This window comes from Varanus komodoensis, unplaced genomic scaffold, assembly GCF_004798865.1.
Source record: "Varanus komodoensis strain SLA01 unplaced genomic scaffold, ASM479886v1 scaffold1, whole genome shotgun sequence".
Lineage (NCBI taxonomy): Eukaryota > Metazoa > Chordata > Lepidosauria > Squamata > Varanidae > Varanus > Varanus komodoensis.
This window is the reverse complement of record NW_025335268.1, coordinates 58,625,796-58,648,419: the sequence shown is the minus strand read 5'-3', so window position 1 is coordinate 58,648,419 and position 22,624 is coordinate 58,625,796. Positions and strand designations below refer to the sequence as shown.

The window sequence follows — 22,624 nt, the reverse complement described above, 5'->3', positions numbered from 1 at the left end:
ATAAAATTAAAATTATCAGTATAAAATAAGTAAATAAATAACATAGGAGGAGAAAAGAGAAGGAAGAAGAAAGTTGCCCTGGCCAGATCATATATTTTAACAATTAAAATGATGTTTAAATAAAAAGGTCTTTACCTGGCGCCGAAAAACCAATAACGACGGTGCCAGGCGGACCTCTTTGGGGAGTGAATTCCATAGGTTGGGCGCCACCGCAGAGAAGGCCCTCCTCCGAGTACTTACTCTCCTAATTTCTTTCATGGAGGGTTCCCGGAGAAGGGACTCTCCCGCAGATCTCAAAGGGCGGTCGGGCATATACGGACGTAAGTGCTCGTTCAGATAGCCAGGACCCAAGCCGTTTAGGGCTTTATAGGTCATAATCAACACCTTGAATTGGGCCTGGGCTTCAATGGGAAGCCAGTGAAGCCGACGGAGGACTGGAGTCAGGTGAGCATAACGCCCCGTCCCCGTCAGCAACCTGGGCACATTTTTGAAAGGGGTGATGGACCAGTGGCAGCCCCCCTTGAATGTGCCACTTAGGCACTCTGGAGGGATTTTCACTAGCTGGGAAATCAGAGCTCACTTTTTCTCTGAAAAAAAGGGATAAGGTCCTGACAACCCCAACAATAAGCCAAGGATTGTCAGGGTGGGTTTTGTTGCCTGTATGTCCCAGCTGTTTGCAGACATTAAGTTACCTGGCCCTTAAATGCCCACTATCCAGCCCTTGTATATGGAAGCCCATCCCATCCCATCTTGGGGACAAGTTCTGGGGGACAATAGGGATAATATTTTTTAGAAGGTAAGCAGTGCCACATTTTAGTTCTTTAAGAAAACTTGGATAAGATACTGTCTGGACCCACTGATCTGTTAAGTTTTAACTTGTTAGTAAGGCATGAGATTTCATTTGAAGAGACTCAAAAGTATTAAGCTCTTACGGCATAATCCTAGTCATGATTCCTTTGAAGAATTTACTCCTGGAGTCAGTAGGACTGACTGTTGAAATAGGGAAGTTTACCCACTATTTTTCACTGGAGCAATGAGTAAGTAAAAATACTTGTATATGGTACAACCACCCCTTTATTAACTAATTCTGCTTTGTGCAGATAGATAATTTTAACAGCTTGAAAATTACTCTAATATCCACTTAGCTTAGTCTTGCACCCAGAAGATTCAAGAAAGCAGCTAGGCATCAGGTCTCGTAGGACCCTTTGCGTGCTGTGGTGATATTGACTGTGTTTGAATGGACTTGGCATGCATGTCTGACTCCCATGCATTTTGTATTTGGGCTGAGAGAGTATTCCTGCCCACCCATGATTCAGTGGCCATGCTTGCACCATGGGATGTTTGTTCCATAGTTTTGATTTTTGTCAGATTGATGCAATTTAACTAGAACTTAGGGATGGGTACTGGGTTTTGTCCTTGGCTGGTGGTCTAGAAAAGCTTTAGCTTCAGAACACTTGTTTGCATGTCTCCAGCTATATAAACAAGATAGATAAATTCTGTATGATCCCAAGGTATCACCCATGCTTAGGCCATTGCAGGCGGATTAGTTCATTTCAATCTTTTTAGCTAATCTAATGCAGAAATGTGCTGTGCCAATTCAGTCCTATTGCTTCTCATTCCAACTTTCTGAGTAAGCTTCCATTGTTAGTGCATTTTGTGAGTAAGTTTGCATTACTCTGTGAGCAAACATGTATTGTTAATGCAATACTTGGGAAATTGAGAAGTCAAGACTGTCCTGTGGAGTGGAAATCTGCATACACATCAACAGCCACCAGCTTTGATCAGGGCAGCATCAACATTTGTGGGCAGCTTTTGGGCATCCTACAACCCAGTGGAGCCCAGGGCACTAATGGCTGCACACTGCAGCCACAATTTTGGTTTCCCACAATTGTTTTCCCCGCAGTCCTTCAATTGTTGTATAACTTGAGGCATTGTAGGAAAAGTAAAATGGTGACTCTGACAAAAACATGGTGGACCCCATCAGTTGTTATTGGTTGCCACCCCTGAAAAGAACGAAAGTGTAACCAAATGGCATCTTGAGCTGCTGTGCAACATAGAAAGGATCATAATGACATTGTTTGTAAACTAATTTGGTCCTTTTGCCACTCCATAGCAGTTGTAAGTACCATTTTGCTTTTCTTTTATTTGCCTTTGCAATGGCACCTGTGGCACCAGACCCCCTGAAGTTGTCTTAGTTTGTTCTATATGATGAATTTCTCATATCTGGATCTGTGTTTGGATGGACTTGGCATACATTGCTACTGGACCAGGATATTTATTACAGCCATGGTAACTAGAAGTGAGTAGACTTTACCTTCACAATTTTAAGGTAGCTCACATGAACCCAATGACATATTGCAAGTAAATGTGAGGAAGGCTGTGGGATTACATATATTAGCTGCATGCACCATTATGTCATGCATGACCATCAAACCTGATGGGGACACAAAAATGCTTCCCTGCCATATACCATTTAGACATTGTGAGAAAGGGACTCATGACTTTCCTCTATAAAAGAGAGACCCAGATTGGCCGGTATCCATTTGTGTATGAAAGAGCTCTATAAATATGCAACCATATGTTGTTGTACATGTGCACCTCTTTCCTGTGCTGTCCAAACACATCCACAGTGGGGAAGTATTTCTGCCATTGGCTAGCTCCTGCATCCCTGCAGCATGTCCCTCTGTCCTACACAATATTTCAACATGTGGGAGAATTTCGAGTGAGCCACACTTATGAAATCCCTTTTAAAAGCCTTTTGCACTAGTGACTGTCTTGTAGCAGAGAATTGATTAAATTATTATACATGATGTATTTGTCCTTTCAGAATTGCTCTCCTACTCATTATGCATATTGGGGAGGGCAGAATTATTTTGAACAGGCAAATAGCAGGAAGGAAGAGATTCTAAAATTACCTAGACTTAAGCAAATACTTGGGCACTGTCCCTGGGAAGGTGCTAGATGGTTTAGGGAGTATGCTATGGTCTTGTAGCTAAGTCCTCAAGAAAGCCAGACAAGGATCCCATCCATGAATAAATTGCAGGGATTGATACTAGATCAGGCTATATTATCTGGACCCCTTTGCATGGGTCACCTGAAAATAGTGTGTCCAAGCCTCTCACAGAACTGCCACATACTTTAAACAAAATTGCGCTTTCCCTGACACTTGCTCGTCAAGGATGCCAACAGAATGCCCTTCCTGAAGTGGGTGCCCTCCAGAAGTGCTGCAGTGCAGCTCCCATCATACGCACATCATGAACATCGATGATGATGGCTGGAGGTTACAGGAGTTTAGTCCAACACATCTGGTGGCTACCAAGTTGGCAAAGTCTGCAAAAGTTCCATGAGGAAACAAGCCTGTAGGCCGGGATGCCACTTCTTTATGAGGTCTTCTTTTTCTTAAGAAAGGGGAGGCAGATTTAGGGCAGGCTCTAGAATCTGTTGGAGCAAATTACCTGGGAGCAATCTTTAGTGCTTGGATCCTGCCAGTTGTTATTTGCTTTCTGATGGTCTCTGGTTTCTTGCCTGCACTGTGAACTGCCCTTGCCTTTATAAACTGTCAAGTGAATTAGGCCAAAATATCATATTTAACACTGGACATAAGCAGGCCCTCTCTTCTGACCCTCTGTCCTGAGTTTCAGCCTTCCAAGTTTGCATTCTATTTTTTTTAAAATGGGAGGAAACATTATGGATCTGCCTATCTCATATAATTTAGTCCTGTAAGATTTATAGAAAAGGAATGGTAACATACATGTATAGATATGAGAAAGCTGTGTTTCCCTCTTGGTACTATCCTAGGCCACAAAGTAAACAGTTAAAGTTCTTTACTACTGGTAGGATTCATTACATTGACTTCCCCAACACTTCGATTAATCTCAGTTAACCTTCCCTTTTTGCTGCTTTCCTGGGATCACAGAAACAGGTCATTTGGTGGTGTTTGTTTGTGAGTTGGGTGAGGAAGGATAAAATTTGTATGTGAGCTATGTTGAGCTGGGTGGCTTACAAACTGTGCAATTTGTCAAACTTCAGTCCCCTTGGCAAAATTATGACCTCCAGCTTCTGTTTCTTTTGCTTCTACAGTTAAGGAGAGGCAACTTTTCTGAAAGCAAGAAACAAGACACAAAATGGACAGTGTGCAGATATATCTTACCAATGAAAAGACTAGCAAGAATTAAACCTCTGTGATGTGACATATGAAATAGACATGCATTAAGGAAGGGACATGTCTATGCACTTAGGTTCTTAAATGCAGATTTTATTTCCACATACACTTTTCAGCTGTATTTCACATCAGGACATTTTCCATTCCCCATTTTAGAACAGATATAGACATAATGTTACAAACAGGAGACAGAACTACCTGCAGCTTGCTGTATATATTTCCCGTCTGCCTCTTCCTCTCCCCCCACCACCACAAGTTCACTGGGTCTTATTTAAATAAGCTGGCCTGAAGCCAGAGGCTCATCATTTTAATGCAGTGTAAAATGGAATATGCACAATTATATGCAAGCCATATGTGAGGGGGACAGCTCAGCTGTGAATTTCAGGAGGCCGGGAGAGAAGGAGAGCGCACAGTCAGGGATTAGATGAGATGAGAGTGGAAGAGAGTGCAAGTGTCATCCAAATGAATGGTGTAATGAGCATGCTGCCGACACTCCTCCTTTCACCTACTTCTCCCTTTGCTTTAATTCTAAACCAGAATATGTTGTAGATTAGAAAGAAAATGCTGCATGCGAGCGGTATAGTTCTTAATGGATTGCATTAATGTCTCCATTTAAACTTCAGCTTCCTTAATTAACACTGTAGATCAAAATGACCCATAACTTTTAATGCATTTTCTTAAATTAAATATTTTCTACATATTTGATTGCCCTCACTTAATGACCACTTGGTTCAGATCTTTACTTAAAGAATTAAGAGGAAATCCATTTAATAGTGTTAATGTGTAAATCATGAATATGAAAACCGGTTTTAAGAGAATGACCTTGTTTCTTAAAAAGTGGCAGATTATTGGTTGAACATTTTAAAGGTTAAAAAAAAACCTGCAGCATATATGTAATACAGTCCTCTAAATGCAGCAAAGTAAACTTAAACCCTAAATCTCCAATCCTATGCACCCTTACTTGGGAGTAAACACCACTGAATTTAATGGGACTTACTTTTGAACAGGCATGCCCAGGATTGCACTGTTCCACACTGAAAACAGCCAACTGAAATGCTTCATTTGGGGCTTGTTCTTTGTTGTTTTTAACTCTTACACCAGAATCTATTTGCATGATTTTTAAAAATGGTGTAAAGAGCACTCATAGTATCTAAAAAGTGTACTGCGTATTAAAGGAAACTTCTTAATATTGTTGTATTTTGGAATTCCCGTTTGTTTTAATGATCTGAGCTGTTATGCATTTAGCGTATTTTTTCTTCCATTATTTATAAGTCCCTAAATAGGCCATTATATTTCCCTTCAGGCTAGAGATGAAGATGGACATGCTGAAAATTTTCCCCAGCAGCACTATGCTAAGGAAACTCCAAGACTTGCCTTCAAGAATAACTGCGAACTACTTGTAAGAATAACATACTTACAACAAGTCTAGATTGTTACTTTAGCACAGTGAAAACAGTTTTGAAAAGCTTTTGTTCATGATTACATACGATTATGAAATATTACAGCTTTAAAAAATAACCTGTACCAGTTGCAAATGCTAACTCTGATATAATCGAACAATTCTGAGCTCTCAACTTGCTTGCAAATCTTCTATAATTCTTTATAGAATCCAAATGGCCTTGTTATAGGATTTTAGCACAATCCTATGTATGTTTACTCAGAAGTACCGCTGAGTTAAATGGAGCTTATTCCCCGGTGAGTTTGCTTAGTATTGCAGCCAGTCATAGAAAGTATCCCACTGGAACTTCTTCAGTGAGTAAAGCACATGGATGAAAGAGAAAGGGAGAAAATGATACTTATAATGACAGAATCAAGTTCAATCCCCCACCTCTCCCTTTTTATATTTTAGTGGTTTTGTTATTTTCAGACAACACTAAACACATACATACAAAGAACAGCACTGACATGGAGTGCTCCCTTTAGAGTCCAACTATTCCTTTAATATACTGAAAAATACTGTGAGATACTTTCTCTTGTTCTCTTTGGTGGGGAACAAGTGAAAGCCAGCAAAGCATAAACAAGGTGTGTGGAATGTTTACAAGCCATAGGAGATTATATCAGCTGTGAACAGATATCTCTTCCAAGGCAAGGATAATTTGCTGTTCATTTTAGCATTTGCAGCTAGGCAAAATTAACAGCAAATAGAAATGGCTATTATATTTTTTATTCAGCAAACTTTTGGATCCTAATGGTTTTGATTAGTATGTAAAGTGAGTGCTTCAAGCTCTAATATTTTCTCTCCTCTTGCGTAAAGTGAACAGAAAATGAATTGTTATTTATTTAAAGGAAGATTTAAGGTCCTGATGAGAACATGGCCACTGCTCCCCTTATGTTTTGTTTCTTCTCCATAGTATTTAAGTAAAATAGGAAATATTTCCATTTGTATCAGTGGCACTATCTGGGCAGATTGAGAAAATAGTTGCATTAGAGAACACAGTTTTGTTTTATAGTAAGTTAAGAAAGAGAGGGGGAGAAAAGGGGGCATTTCCCTGACATTATTAGATGCAGTTCCATAAGGATAAGGAAGCCACAATTTTCCTCTTAATCCATGAGATCTTGTGGTAATGGTAGTTGTTCAAAAATGAAGTTCAATACATTCTGATCATGCTGAGCTGTGCCTGGCCTAGCACCAGAAGGACGGAGACATCAGGGTATGACAAATTAATCCCTAGTAACCATGCCATCTCTTCCTAAGTGCCCAAACCACTTGATATATATTGTTGTAATTTTGACAGCAACCTTGTAAAGAATCCCAGTTTTATTATCCTCATTATTACAAGTGGTGGACAAAGCTAAAAAAGGGCTTGCCTAGCTCCACTCAGTGAATATATGGCTGAATTTTATATCAGGAACATTTAAGTGTACTTGTTAGGGTAAGACCCATTGGACACACTAGGGCTAGTTTCAAGCATGGCAGTATTAGCTTCTTAAGAGTTAGTTCTATGACTCTGAGATTTTCCCTAAACCTGAAACTAGTCAATACGGAGTCTGCTGTGGTACAAAGGCTTCTACTCTCAGGTTAGAAGCATAGTAGTCACACCACTATCCTTCAACAGTGCCCTCACTTTATTGTTCTTTCAATAGTATTATGTCCACCATACAGCTCCTGTATTCCTCCCTGCTTCCTCCTGTTGGTGAATGTAGAAATATTTAATTAAAGTGGATTTTCAATGTAATTTGCTCAGAAACTATTAACTTCCAATATTAGGAATCTAGTTTTAGCCATTCACACCCTTGGTCATAGCACTTAAAAATCCAAACATGGTGCCTGAAAATCTGAGCTGCTTCTATTGAAACACATTTGGTATTTGCAGTCCTGCAATAATGTCAGGTCCAAGGAAAGCTTTACATTGTGAATTTGATATGGTTGTTTTCAAATACAGTTAAATTTTAGATGTTGTAGTGATTGAGTGGTAACCACAGATATTCACAGAACTGTCTGTGAACAATAACAAGGCTAGTGAAATGCTTTTATATATTCAAGGGAATTGTTTTAAGTATTGTGATGAATACAGAATGTAGTGTCAGAAGTCACTTCATGTTGATACATTTGTCAAATTATTCTGTACCAGGTAATTGGTGCATACTCACTCCAGATTACTATTTTGCATAGTTTCACAGATTTAAACAAACTATGCAAGGTAGATGTGGGTGTCTAGACCAGCCCACATTTAAATCAGTGGAAGAGTCCAGTTTGATTTCATTGAGAGTCAAGCCATGTTCAGATTGTTTACAGAACTGTACAAATTAGGCCGGCACAAGCATTCATTTTCTTTTCATGTTAGAATGATGTTACTTCAGCCATGGCTGAGGCCGCAACCCTAACTTATCCTATGCTGCCTTTGAAAGGAAGCATGTATTACAAAGGAGTGCATGAAAAGAGCCAACAGGCAAGCAGGATGTAAAGGCAGGCTTTTAAAGTCATCACTTATCTGTATTTATTAATACCTGTGTCTTGAAATACAATAAGCCAGTGAGTCAGCCATCCCAAGAGGCAAACATTATTAGAAAGAATAGCATAATAAATGGTTAAAGAAATCATTATTAAAAGTATTTGTCATTGTATTATTTTTTATTTTTTATAGATAAAAAGAAAGATTTGGAAAGACTGTGTTTTGCAATCAGTGTGTGTACGCATGCGCACACACATACACATGTGGGTGAGTGAGTGACAGAGAGAGTAAGATGAAGACAGAGAAAATACGTAGGTTTTTGCTATTGCTGCTTCTATTAGCCTTTGGTGAGATCAGAATGATATTCCTCTGATCCATCTCTAGTTATGCTTAAAAAGGGTATTTCTGCATTACTGGTTGCATGTTTAAATGCACATCTGACTGAATGTAGTGTGGAGGGGGGGTCAGTGGCATCCATGTTCAAATGTGAATTCCAATGTACATTTGGATGCAAATTCATTTTATTCCTCTGGTTCCATAGCCAGAATGAAGATCTCTAGATTTTGACTAGAGAAGTTATTGTTATTTACTAAATATGTAGGATATTTAAATTATACCACACATGCTTTTATTTCTGTGTGTATTTTGGGTACTATGAGGAGATAATTTTAGTTAATGTGCTGTTAAAATTGAAAAGGAAAGGCAATGTTTCTGTAAACTTGTCCTGTAGTTTTGCATTGTTATTCTTTTGGACACATGGGAAAAAAACAAAACAGCAGTGGCTGTATTTCTGAGGTAGTGCTTAACCAGTTATTAATGGTGAGAGACAGACGGGGATGCCTTTATAAAGGAGCAAAAAGTTTAAGTCTTTAAATGGAGGGTACATTGAAACTTGTTGAGTCTTATGAGACTCAGGAAATCCTTAGAGTTCTTTTAGTGCAATGCAGAGTAAGTTTTATAATAACCTGTCAGAGGAAATGGGAAGCTTAGGCTCAAAAGTGCTTTCTTAGCTTTAGGGTTCAGATGCCATTTTCCGGTATGGATTGCTGCAGCAAGTACAGTCTCTTTAGTTTGGAAAATGCTTCTGCTCTGAGGGTGCTGCCAGGATGGATCGAGGGGATCAAGCACTGATGGAAGCTGTTTGCTAGCGAGCTCCCAGAAGAACAAGAGTACACGGTTAGAATGTTAATAACCTGGGTCATAGACATGCATTGAAAAGCTTTAACTCCTAGAAGCTTGGAGAGATTTCTAAGCCAAACAGTCTTACTCCGTTATAAACCATATGCTTCTCTGCAATGTTTGCCTCTCTGAACAGAATATAATTTCATATGTTAGGCAAACTTTCTCAACCTTTAAACAAAAACAGCTAGATAACAAATTGGGGGAAGAATAAGCTACTGTGGAATAAATCCCCACCATGCATATGGCAAGTCTATTTATTAGGAAAACCATGACAATTACAGCTTTGGCTGGTGAAAACAGCCACAAAGAAATTCCACTATGCAGTTATGAGACTACTTTACAGTATTGATTTCCCACTGTAAATCCAAAATGTGTTATGCACTATAACATTTCATAGAGAACATAGGAAACCAGATATTAAACTTGGCGGTTAAGTGGCTTGAATCAGTGAGGAAGCAGAATTTTCCTTGTGAATTACCAGTGAATTCGGTCACTTGGAAAATTGGGTTTCCTAGTGGTTGCTGTCACATGATAAAAATAGGGAACTAGTACATAAAACAAATATTTTATAGCAAAAATTAGGCCAGTCTAGTAGCTTGTCTGGCAGCTCAATAGACTATTATGGATCCAGTGCTGAGAATTCAGTCTAAAAGTTGTCATTTTTAGTTTTTCTTTTTCTCTGTTGAGAGATATAGATTATTTTGGTAAGATCTTTGTTTTCAGGTAAAGAGGACACAGTCCTTTGGAAATTCATAATGGAGTAAGTATACAGAGGGCAGTTATGTCAGTGTTGGCTGTTAGGAGAGAGAAGAAACAGGATTAAACACTGTAAGAAAAGAAGTAGGCAAAATGAAAAGATTAGTGACAAGACTACACTTTCTCTTCTAAGAAGCCCAGATTTCCTGCAGAATTGCAGACCTATTTGGCTCATGCTATGTTAAAATAAGATAGACTTTATGCTTATAAGATCACCTTATTGTGAATCTACAAAGAAAAAGTATCTGGCTTAGAATTGCTACCCAGAACATTAAATTTAACTTCTGAGGTTAGTCTGATGGTATTTGAGTAATTAAAGTTCAATTACTGGATATTCTTTTAATCTATTTGTTCCTGGAAATAAAACTAGTATCAAACACAAATCAAGGCATGACATCATTATGCCGTTATTAGAGTACTACATCTTGTAAAGAGGGCATATAGCTTGATGACGAGGGAGGCTGCATGTGTGCATTTTGGAATCATGATACCTCAGTTTCCATCCCTGTTATAAAAGTCTTGGGGCAGCAAGGTTGAACGAGTTATTGCATGATGACCTGGTAAATTATGCGGGTCTGTCATTTAAATCTGTCATTTACAACAACAACAACAACAACAATAGCAGCAGCAGCATCATTTGGGTTATTTATCAAGCGTGTCATACATCAAATGGAAGAAGTATTAAAGTTATGAAAATTTGTGTCAAGAGATGGCAGAACATATTGGTTAAAACTCATTTGTACATTTGTTTCTGCGGCACAGTAATGAAACACATCATTGCTTGCTCCAGTAGCTCATTTTCTTGCTTTCTGTTGCATCCTTCTATTTTCATATGCCCTCCCCCGCCCCCAGTGAACATAATCTTAGCCTCTTCTGTTCCATCTCCCTGCTGAACTGTTCTCATAGCTAGTTCACTTTATAGGCTTTGCTTTCCCCTGGTCACAAGCTTCCTTCATCTAACCACCCCAGCACCTTAAATTCTCTGCACAGGTGTGAGCCTTTCTGTGTGCATATGCACATGTGGGTGCACACGTGCACACAAATGCAGATTTGATTAATTTACAGTGACATTTCTATGGGGGAAAATACATGTCATATGAGTAATTGCCCATCGTATTTCTCGATGTTTCATGTTTTATTTAAAAGTAGTTCTGTGTATAAGGCTGAGCTGGACTGGCACATCAGTGTTGGGGAAAAGGAGTTTAAACCCCTTTTCCTCACTATTTTTTAATAGCCTAAATGAATTTCCAAAAGCTGCTATTAACTCTGCTAGGGATGCATTTGGGGGGAGGGAAGAGAAGGGAATATATGGCAGCTTTGGTTGGGAAGCAATTTAGATCAGTAGAATGGCACAAGGGAAAGACATTTTTACATGTAATAAACAGGCTTATCTATTACAAGCCTTAAAATGTGTGTACAAATGCCATCATTTTTGCAATATGAGGACTGGTCTGCATCATACAGACACATTTTGATGTGCCCTTACAAAGCCCATAAATTCATCCCTGCTCAGTTCTTTCTTACTTATCTTAAAATTGATCAGTTAAAACTAACAGCACCAACAATATTTTCAACAGTGCAGTTACAAGATTGTAATTCCAGACAGAGTGCTTTTAGTGTAGAAAGTATTGTGCAACTGTTCCATGTTTTTCTCTCCTTAATGGATTTTCGGCACTAAGGGAGGGAGGAGGTGTGGGGGAGTAGCAGTTAGAAACGCAGGAGGGCTATGAGCAGAAAATGATGTCTGGACCTTCCTCCACTCAAAAATAAAAAATAAACAAAACAAACAAAAAAAAAACAAAAAATCCCTGCTGTGAACAAGGCAGAGTAATGGTGCCATAAATGCTTCATCTAGAAGTATCCAAAATCTCTAGCCAGTAATAGGAAGTAACTGTGTACTGTTGGATAGGGAGATTCAGTCAGAAGAACTACATTATCTCCCTCCTGCATAAATGCTACCGGATCCAGACAGAGATCTGAATGCAAAAACTGCTACCTTGGAAGGATACCTAGTGCTGGATTAGGAACTGTGTGGCAACACTAGAAACCACAGCAAAGTGGTGCTGATGCAGCAGGCACTTACTCTCCATCTTCCAAGGAATTCTTTTTGGATACAGCCATCGATGCCTTTGCCTTTTGGTACTGTCCATGTGGTTTTCATGGCAAAGATACTGGAGTGGGTTGCCATTTTGTGAGCTTAAATGGACTCCGGGGGATGGTGGAGGACAGGAAGGCCTGGAGGAATGTTGTTGCGATGGGTTGGACACGACTTTATGACTAACAACAACAACAACATCTATACCTTTTGTCTGCTGCTGTTGTACATCCAAGAAACAGATCCTATCTACCCCACTGCCCCACCCCCAGACCACATCTGTTCACTAGTTCTGGTTGCATAGCTGTTGTTTTGCTTTTTGTTTTTTATTACGAGGAAGCATTGAAACTGGCAAGCCTTTCTCCCTAGCTTGTTAGTTTCATCAAGCACTTCTCTGGCTAATGTCTCTGGCTTTGTTCATTTCGCCAGAGAACAGAGGAAGGGAAGTGGCGAGGGGCAGGGAGTGTTAACAGACAGGGTTGAAAACTGCTATCGGACACTTTGCTTACCATTTCTTTACACCAGGTGAGAACACTGTGTTTGTAAATTCACACCTAAAAGGCACGCACTGCAGTTGTTCTGAAAGATTTTTTTTTAAACTGCCACAGACAAGCACTTTAAAAATTCTGGGATGACAACAGGAAATACACAGGAATATAATTATAGAAGTCAAACATCATTTGGATTCTCACCAAATGAATGAATGAACGAACGAACGAATATCAGTACTGGGGGAAAGGCTGATGTGGAAGTACCTGTACGTGGACTTTAAAAACTGTCCTTTAGCAATTGCAAAGTGAAAAATCGGTGGCTTTAACTTCATATATTTCATTTCATATATTTAAATCACTGGCTAATGACCGCATATGGTGTATCTATCACATAAGAGTAGATCAGTTTCTAGATGTAGGGCATGTCTTGTAAAACACAATAATGCTGGCCATTTCACTTCTAGCTTTTTATTTTGTTTTAAAGATAAAAACTTCTTTTTGCTATTTTAAGACTTAATAAGCCAATGTTAAACTTACAAATTGGTGAAGTGTTGGACCTCCCCACAAAATCTTCCTTGCTATACCTTTTTTGAGTTAGTAAAGATTGGCATAATGTCTGGAGAGTTTGTTTGAAACTCTCTTGATTTGTTGCATGTGCACACAATTTTTGTGAAATTACATTTAACAGTAGTAATCCTGTGTCTTTCAAATACAAGTCACTACCAAACATATGTAAAGTGGGCTATGGAGCAGCAATTCTAGCTGGAAAAGTAGCAGAGATTCTGAATGTTTCCTTTGCTCACCTCTTTGCTCCTTACAGCTCCTTCCTCTATCATTTCCTGCAGTAGTTCATTTCTAGGCTCAGATCCCTGCTGAACAAAAGTGGCTAGAGACAGGAACTGAGTGGGTCAAAGGATTCAGAATCTCTCCTGTAAGTTTTCCACGTGATATTACCCCCCTTAAATCCAATTTTCAAGATGTGTAGTAGAGTCCCACCTTTGAAGACATCCTCCAACTACCTTTGCATCTTGGTTCTCTCTGTGCTTCAAATTACAAAAATTAGGGTTCCTTCAGATATTAAGTCTCTGCATATGACTTAGCTGTGGATTTTTCCATATAAAGGTCATGAAAAACAGTCATAACTGTGAATGTACACACACACTCCTTTCAGAAATTTCTAAAACAAAATCACTTTCTTTCATAAAAATCATAAGTATGGCAAAAATAAGTAAATATGTCCTGTAAAACATGGCAGAGTTGAAGGAAAACACTTGTTATCTGTAGTACTGGGAGAACAGCCCAGTATACCTCTGAATACGGGTAATTAGTGCTATTCTACTAATCTTGTTTTCCAATGGCACTTGGTTTGCCACTGTGGGAACAGAATGCTGCACTAGATAGGCCTTCAGTGTGATTTAGTATCACTATTTTATGGGTGTAGAGTGAATGGTTTGCAGGGTTTGATCCCCAGCATCTTTAGGTTAAGGTTCCCAGGTCACAGAGTTTCAAGTGTATCAAAATTAGGTCTTCCACAGATGTCGCACTGTCTGCCTGAGTCTGCAGAGAGCTGCTATCAGACTCAGATGCAAAACTGGGCTCAGCTGACCAATGGCCTAACTCGGTGAATTGAAACTTTGTACATTCATTTGAAAAAGAAATGTGCCCATAATATGCCATCTGAAGGTAAAACTTGGAACACACAAGTACATGACTAGCTTTAGCAGCTGAAAATAATACTTGGTATAAGTGCAGTGCCATTTATGTAATCAAGAGCACCTTATAGATTTTTAAAGGAACAATTGATACTACTGCTGTAGATTAGAAATTGCTTATATACCCAAAGCTGTGCATCTACTACTGAAAAAAGGAAGTAAAGGAGATTTTACTCTGCTTAGCCAGTAGCTAATAGGAGGCAGTGCTCATCTCCATTTCTAAGGCTGTGAGCCAGCGCTGTCCGAAGACAATCCCGTGGCCGTGTGGCCAACAAGGTGTCATGGGGCGCTGCTACCTTCCCACAAAGGTGGTGCCTATTTATCTACCCCTGTTACATGCTTTCAAACTGCTAGGTTGGCTAGGGGTGAACAAGGGGAGCTCACTCCATCTGGCAGGGTTTGAACCACTGGAGTGCCGACCATTTCTTGCTGGTAGTTCCAGCATCATTAAGCCTCTGTGCCACGACTTACCTGCATCTGCTACTAGTTGTAGGAAAACACCCATATCAGTAAATATTAATCTAATAAAGAGATATTGTTACTCTCCATTCAGTTTTAAGTCCTACATCTCCAGACTATGCAATCGCTGAAGCAAAAAGCAACTCTTCTCTGACATTACAGCAGGAATGACACTAGAGCTATTTGTGATCAATGCTATTTAGCCATGTGGATGCAGACAACTCAACTATGCAGCCCTTGTACATATATTAACAACATGAGGCATGGTCTGCTTCCCTATCAATTAATGATGTCACTAAGTTTCAAAACTGGAAGTCTTGAAAAGGCAAAGTCAGGATTTGTTCTTGACAAGAAAAACCAGAGAGAGTCCACTGGGGTGTATACAAACAAAAGAACATTTACAGTTTATTCAGACATACAGGGAATACATGCAGCTTGTAAGTAGCCCCTGAACAGATTGTTACGATGGAGTCTGTACAAGATGCTTTTATAACGTATTAGGTATATACACAGTTTGGAGGAGGGTGGGGGATCATGTAGACAGTTGGTTAGAGGCACATGAGAGTAAAACAATAGGGTTGAATGGATTAAGACAGCACAAAGGAAAAACTTTCAGGACAGGCATGTCTAAGGTGTGCCCCCAAAGGAAGAAGCTTCAGGACAGGCACATTAACATATCTTACTTTAGCAATAACTTTTTGTTGCAGATCCTGTGTGTATTTGATTGTGTGTGTGCATGTGTGATACTGTGGGTGTGAGAACCTGGGCCCTTGAGTGCCCTCTGTGCATCCTTCAGAGCCTTGGGAAGCGACACATCCTATCCCCACAGCCATTTGTTCATCAGGGAAATAACAAGCTTGGTGAGAATCATGATGGAGGAGCTGATTTTATTTATTATTGCATTTATATTCCTCCTTTTTTCTTCCAAGTAACCTAAGACAGCTTTCATTTCTTCAGAGGCTTGGCTGTTGGTTTGTATTAATGATGTTTATTGTTTTATTGATTTTTGTTGTTTTATTTTATTTTATTTACTATGTAAGCTGCCTTGAGAAGGGCCTAAGGACAGCCTAAATAATTTTAAATAACTAAATAAACATTTTTTAAAATGGTATCTGTAGGATTTTATAAGCATAATAAAAGACATAGTCATTTATTTATGAGTTCAATACATTTATTGGTCAGCTGTAGCAACCAGAAACAGCACCTGATATTTCAGTTATTATTTATACTTAAGAAAGAGCACCATGTACCACTGCCTCATGCACAAGCTGCAGCTTGGATCCAAGATGAAATATATGCTTTATCTATGGGGAAAAGATTGGATAGTAACAACTTTGTAATAGTAGAGGCAAAGCTCTGGAGGAAAGATGGTGGATTCCATAAAGATTTACTTAGTTGGCCGAATTCAACAAGGTGTAGCTTTCTTCCTGATAGTGTTGTGGTTACAGAGTAGCTGCATCTTGTGGAATTTTCTTTTGGGTATAGGCCTAAAAAATGTAAGGACAGAGAACAGCCAAAATAAGGGCCAAATAGCTGCTATTAATTGGATCCTTCAGTGAAATGATTGTAAATAAGTAGGTCAGGCTGTAGTAGTTTAATCATGCTTGTATACATATGTGCCATCTTCATGTGAGAGTATTTGTTGAATGAGGTTCTGGTTGGTTTGCTAAAGCGGGGTGGAACAATGCACCACTGTGTGCCAGTGTCCCCACTGTCCAGTGTTTGGAAGGGAAAGTCCTTTCTCATCTGTTTTGCACTGGAGGTGCACCTCTAACTACTATTTTGAACGCTTATTTCTGCATCACTGAATTGAGTCTTTTGTATTTTAAGAAACAGCATGTTAGATCTATAGGAAAAATATGCACTTGGGCTGCAATCCTATACCCGTAAGGCTTGCTTCTGAGTAGACATGCATGTCTGCTGTCCAACACAGACTGCTGCATGCTTACACTCACTGAAATCAAAGGGCTTAACTGCACTTAACTTTCCCATTGGATTATGGCCAATTACTCTTTTCAGTATCTGGGATTCTTTTTGTCTAAATGGTGACATTTGGGATTATTGTATTTCTGTATGAAAGGAAGAGGTCTTTTACATTTTATGTTCTACTAATTGCTTTAAAAATAATGAATATCAATTTTAATTTAATTGCTTTTTAGTACTTCATCTAACTTATTTAAAAAGAAGTAAGGACACGTAATGAACAATAGAAGCTTTGGCCCAGCATCTGCCTATACTTTTCAATTAATCAGTTATAGTCCAATGGTGTGTAATTACACATTAAGAAAGTTATTGGATATCACAGTATACCTGTCCCAGGGGGCTCATGAATATACTAATATCATACCTATAATGACCTGCTCTTAGATTTTGTTTCCATTTTCTCTCTCTCTCCTTCTCTCTGCTAAATGAAGACAAGAGCAGTAGACATTAACGTCAAATCACCTGTAGTAGTTAATGAGAGAGGAAAAGTGGGCCTTTTCCAGGGTTCATAATAAATCTACCTTTTTGGTACTAAATGTTTTATGAGAACCAGGTCTAAAAGCACTGCTGAAAAGTAGCAGTATGTGTCTCGGGAAAGCCAAGGGCAGCCCAAACTGAGCAGACATGCTGCTTTGGCACTTCTTCGTTCTGTCTCCAAATGAGAGAAACAGACAAGAAGGAAAACCTTGTCAAATCGCATCCAGGCACTATTTGCTTGGCTTGGTTTGAATCAAATCAAACTCTGGAACTGATCCCTATGCAATGGCTCTGAGTGTTTGCATAGCAACTAAGCTGTGTTTTGTTGATGCAACTTTTTTAAATGCTAGAAAGAACAAAATTTACTATGCAAAGATACAAAGGCTTTGCTTATAGTCAAGAATACATTCAGCAGTGCTTTCTTATTAATGTGTAATGAATGAAACCAAGACAAGACTCTTATTCCACATCCTGGGCTCTGTCAGATTCTAAAATGGTGATTCAGAGAAATAAGAAGCTAGAAATTGCACTTTGTGGCCGGCCTTTTGATGACTGAAAGGGACAACCACAGGAAGACATCAGTCAATGTTTTCAGATATTTTTTTCTTCCACCAAAGTTATTTTGATGTCTCTGGGTGCCTCCCTAGAGGAAAAGAGATGCTGTTTGCATTTTTTTTCCTCCTAAGTAAAACCTTTGATTTACTGGCCATATCCATGAGCACTGCAAAAGGAAAAAAATCCACATAAATCATACACTGAGGTGCCTGTGGATAAAGCAGCTTGCTTGCGGGGGGAAAAGTAAATGTGTTAGAGTTGTATTTCTGAGAGGGTGACATGCATTCTCACCCCCCTTTCCTCCACAGTGGAACACTGCAGGCAAGAAACAACACATCTGCTGCACCTCTAATAGTTTTGCTGAAGACAGAATGGGAAGTGCAGCTTTTCTATCTTTGTGCCATGTGATTTGGCAAGCGGTAAACCCCAGGTTAGATCTAGATTGACACTGGTTCAACTGTGCTGGCAGAAGTGGACTTCCCTAGCTTGTCTGTGGCCCCTCTAACAGAGAGTTAGGAAGCCCTTCTAACTGGAGAGAGCTGTGGCATGCAAGAGAACAGGCATCCCCCAATGTCAGCTGCAAGGACCCCACTCCTGGGGAAGGTCATTTCCCCTCTGGAAGGCAGATCTTGGATCCAAACCACCAAAGTTTCCTCTTCCACTACACAACAAGTAAAAGGGTAAAGCATCTTACAGGGTACATAAAAAAAAAAAAAAACACAAGATGGCTATGCTCTTCTGTGAGAAACCTCCCCCATCCAAATCCACAATTTGACAATATTTACCACAAGAATGGGCAAACTTGTGAGTTCTCTATATATCTTCTTCAGGCTAGATGGTACAAAAAGCAGGGGAGGAGCTGGAGGAAATCAAGTAAACAAAAAAAGTACAAGCCAGATTCTGTGGCCATGAGGTCTGCAGCTTCAGCCTAATCTCAACAGGGAGTTCACAGACTGAAGGGATTAATCACTGGTACATGCTGGTACCAGTTTATACCTAGCACAAGAATTAAACATATTAAGAATTTATTCCAAATTAGGATTGGAGAGAGAATTTGAAGCAGGGCTTGCCAACTGTGTGAGCACTCCCATTCAAATTGCTCTGAGTGAAATTTAGGCAGGTACAGCTCACCATGAACAGACACCTGGCCTTAATTCCACTCTATAGCAGCTACTATTCCATCTCACTCCAACAATGGAATGTACTCTCTTTGTGGGGAAAGCAGCAGAGTTTCAGTCAATGAAGAGCTTCTATGAAGACAGAAGATGCCAAGTCAGCATTGTCAGTTCCTGCCCAGGATTGTGGGGTTTGCGGCCCAACTCCAAGATCCCTGGCAACAAAATATCCTTGGTGACATTTCCTGTTGGGTTTCTTCCATCTTGGTTGGAGCCCTCCATCACCCACAATATTCCCCTCCATCATTTTTCCTGGGGAGTACAGGGAGAAAAGGGTAGCAGTGACCTGGTATCCACCTGTCCCTTCAGTGATGCCTTTAGAATGCTCTCGAGTCTTTTCAAATGTTAAATGGGCTGCTCTTTTGAAGGTAAGGACAAGGTGTGCTCAATTCTAAAATGCATACTATGACTTACCATTCTGTTCATTTACCCAAATAGTTACATGCTGATATGGCCAGAGGTGGTATGAAATAATATTTTTACTTATGGGAAATTCAGAGTGATGTTTCACATGTGATTCTGTTTGCTTCTGCTGATCACCTCCATGGACAGCAAAGACAAAATACCCTCATCCCATTCTGTGTCCAGCCAGCTTTGTTCTTCTGTATTGTTATGCTGCTTGGCTTGTTTCCATAAAAATAAATTGTGTCACAGTAAAGAGAAACACCTGGCTTTTGCATGACTGATCTGGACAAAAGCCTGAAGCTGTCCATCGTCTGGCTTATTGTCCTGCCTGCCCTTCATTAGTAGAGTATTTTTCAAAACATAACAGGAGTTGTGCTGGATCAGACCAATCTAGTTCAGCATTATGTTCCATTGCAGCCAACTAGATGCCTGTGGGAAGCCCCTGAGCTTTTCATATATGCATGCATGTATTTAAAAAGGGGACTGGAATGGTGGAAATTATCATAGTCATATTATTGAAGCAGGGATGGGGTAGCGGGTTAGTTTTACAAGGCACAGATTTCAGGCTTTGAAACAGGGATGGTAGGATTAATGGAGAATATGGAAAATAGGTCTCCAGAACTGCACAAAAGAAGGACAATCTGCAACCGCTAAGACTGTAGGTAACCTTGTTACTTTTGAAGTGGCAGTAAAATAGGTGGCAGAGGCTTGGGTAGGAATCAGAGTATTCTGAAAACAGGACGGCATAGCTGGGAATGCTACATTTTGTTGCAATTGCAACTTACTCTTAGTGGGTTTTTGTGTTCAATGTGTTAGAATTTTGGGAGGGCTGGAGACACTGCTGTGACTTTTGTCAGCCTAGTTGCAGGCACCCAAGCTTAGATCCAACCCATAGTAAATTCTGTTTCTTTTCTCTCAAGTTTCTCTCCAAGTGGTAGCTATTCTGCCTGTTCCATCAAATTGGATCATGGAAAAAAGTCTGTGAGATAAACTGATAGCTGTCTGGGAGAGTATTATATGAGAAAGTGTAACCAAGGAGAAATCCCCACTCTATTTTACTCACAATCAGTTTACTTAAAGAGGAAAGGTCCAAACTGTTTTTAAAATAAAATCATGCCAACACATCTATTAGAATTTCAGGGTTGTTGATAAAGGTCACACATTTGATCCCATTCAATTGGCCTTGTTTTAATAGAAGGCCTTTCAAACTGCCTCTTCTACAACATTCTAAAAAAACTAAGCAGTTTTGACATAAAAGTGTTTTTTAAGGCTCAGCAGATGGTTAAAGGCTAAGAAGCAGAGTGTAGGCATAAACTATAAATTATTGAAATGGAAAGATGTACAATGGAGCACTTCAAATATCTTTGATTGTTTTCCTAACCAATTAACAACCTAGAAAAATGTGACCTGTGTAGTTGCAAAATCTGCTGATGGTTTCAAGCTGTTGCAAGATAATATTGACCCAGTCGCTGAGCTGACGGAGTTCTGTGCAAAAATCCAGATACTGAAAAGGCAGAATTGATCCATTTGCAGTGGCATTATAATCTGGCTCCCAAGACTTGAACAGCGGGCTACTCAAAGAACTGTGCAACTCATGCTGTCCTTTGGGTCAGTGCATAGACAGCTGCTTTCCAGATAAATTGATTGATGGTTGATTCCATTTTGAAACTGCGAGATCATCACGTCAGTGTTTAACCACAAGTACATGAATGGAAGTGAGTGGAAATGCCTGCTTTTTCTGCCATCCTTCCCTGTATCGACTGCCAATACCACTCTACAGTATGTTGAATTTTATGTTGTTATTAGGATGCTGCATGACACATCCTTCCACAGCAAAATAGTAGTACTATTAGTAGTAGTAGTTATTATTATTATTGACAAAATTCCCTGCAACAAGTGTCATGTGGCATTTCTCCAGTAAAGCATCAAGTTCTGCATTGGCTAAATGTTTTTATTACAGAGAATAAATGAAAATTTCCAGATAAACAGAACAGCAATCAACTACTTATGACCAGTATCTGCCAACCATAATGAAAATTAATGTTTTTTAATTAAAGTTAATTTCCTAGTGGGTTTGTTTCTTTCAGTGCTTTGTATGTCTGCTGAAAGGCCGATCAAGTTAAAAAGAATTAAGTGCTTATAAAATTGTTTATTCACAATTTTTGACTTCTCATTCAGCCAGAAGTCTATATGCTCTGAACTGAAAATAAAATTAATATACAGGGGTCATATCTTGGGGTGAAAGTTTTCTTCAATAAATCAAAGAAGGGTTGCGGAAGTGTCAGTGCTGTAAAAAGTTCCATGGTTGCTCTACCAGTTTCCAAACAGAACTCAACTGAGATGAAGTATGTAGGTCTGTTGCAGTTGGGCTTCAGGCCTAGTTTTGGAACTGTCTTGGTCACCCTGTTGGATGACATTTACCAGAAGGACAGGGGAATGTGGCCCTGTTGATCCTCTTGGACCTCTCTGCTGCTTTCAGTACCACTGACCACAGCATTTTCTGGGCAGTCAGGTTTGGGAGTTGGAGGCATTGCATTGCAGCCGTTCTGCTCCTACTTGGATATCCCGTTCCAGAAGCTGGAGACAAGGAATTATTGCTCTGTGCTTTGGCAGTTATGCTTGGGCTTCCACAGGGTTTAGTTCTGTTGCTCATGCTGTCTAAAATCTACACAAAACCCCTGGGGGAGGTTGCCCATAGGTGTGAGCTGAGGTGTTAGTAGTACGCAGATGACCCACCCAGCTCTCTTTTGCCTTTTCATCAAATCCAGAGGAGACAATGGCTGTTCGGAATCAGTGCCTAGATGAGGGCCTATAAACTGAGAATCAGTTCAGACAGGACAGGGATACAGTTAGTGAATGGTTCACCTGTCCAGATGAGTGATATTTAGCCTGTTCTGGAGGGGGTTGCAGTCCCCCTAAAGGATCAGGTTCATGGTTTTAGGATGCTCCTGGATCCAGCACTTTCATTAAAGGCATTGATGAATTTGGTAACATGAAGTACCTTTTCTCAGCTTAGAATGATGTATCAACTACATCCTTCTCTGGACAGGGACAGCCTAGCTATCCATACTCTGGTAACCTCTCAGCCAGATTGGGCTGCCACTGAAAATGACCCAGAAGCTTCAGCTGTCCAAAGCAGGGCAGCAGCAAGATTGTTAAGAGGGAATGACCAGCACGATTATATGAGGCCAGTACTTTATGTTCTGAATGGCTGCCAATCCATGTCTGAGCCTTATTCAAAGTGCTGGTATTAACGTTCTAAGCTCTAAATAGCTTGGG

At 39.8% G+C, this 22,624-nt stretch overlaps 1 protein-coding gene across 3 annotated transcripts in view; it reads left to right on the top strand.

The window, feature by feature from the left end:
* LOC123021805 (sine oculis binding protein homolog) overlaps window positions 1-22,624 on the top strand; it is a 168,458-nt gene that overhangs the window by 96,971 nt on the left and 48,863 nt on the right. For all 3 annotated transcript variants that reach the window (XR_006414409.1, XM_044426938.1, XM_044426925.1), the window contains one exon: window positions 5,466-5,561. Coding sequence is in view for 2 of the 3 variants with exons in the window: in XM_044426938.1 (XP_044282873.1) it covers window positions 5,466-5,561 (96 nt within the window). In the remaining variant the exon portion in view is untranslated. The remainder of the gene's footprint in view (window positions 1-5,465; window positions 5,562-22,624) is intronic.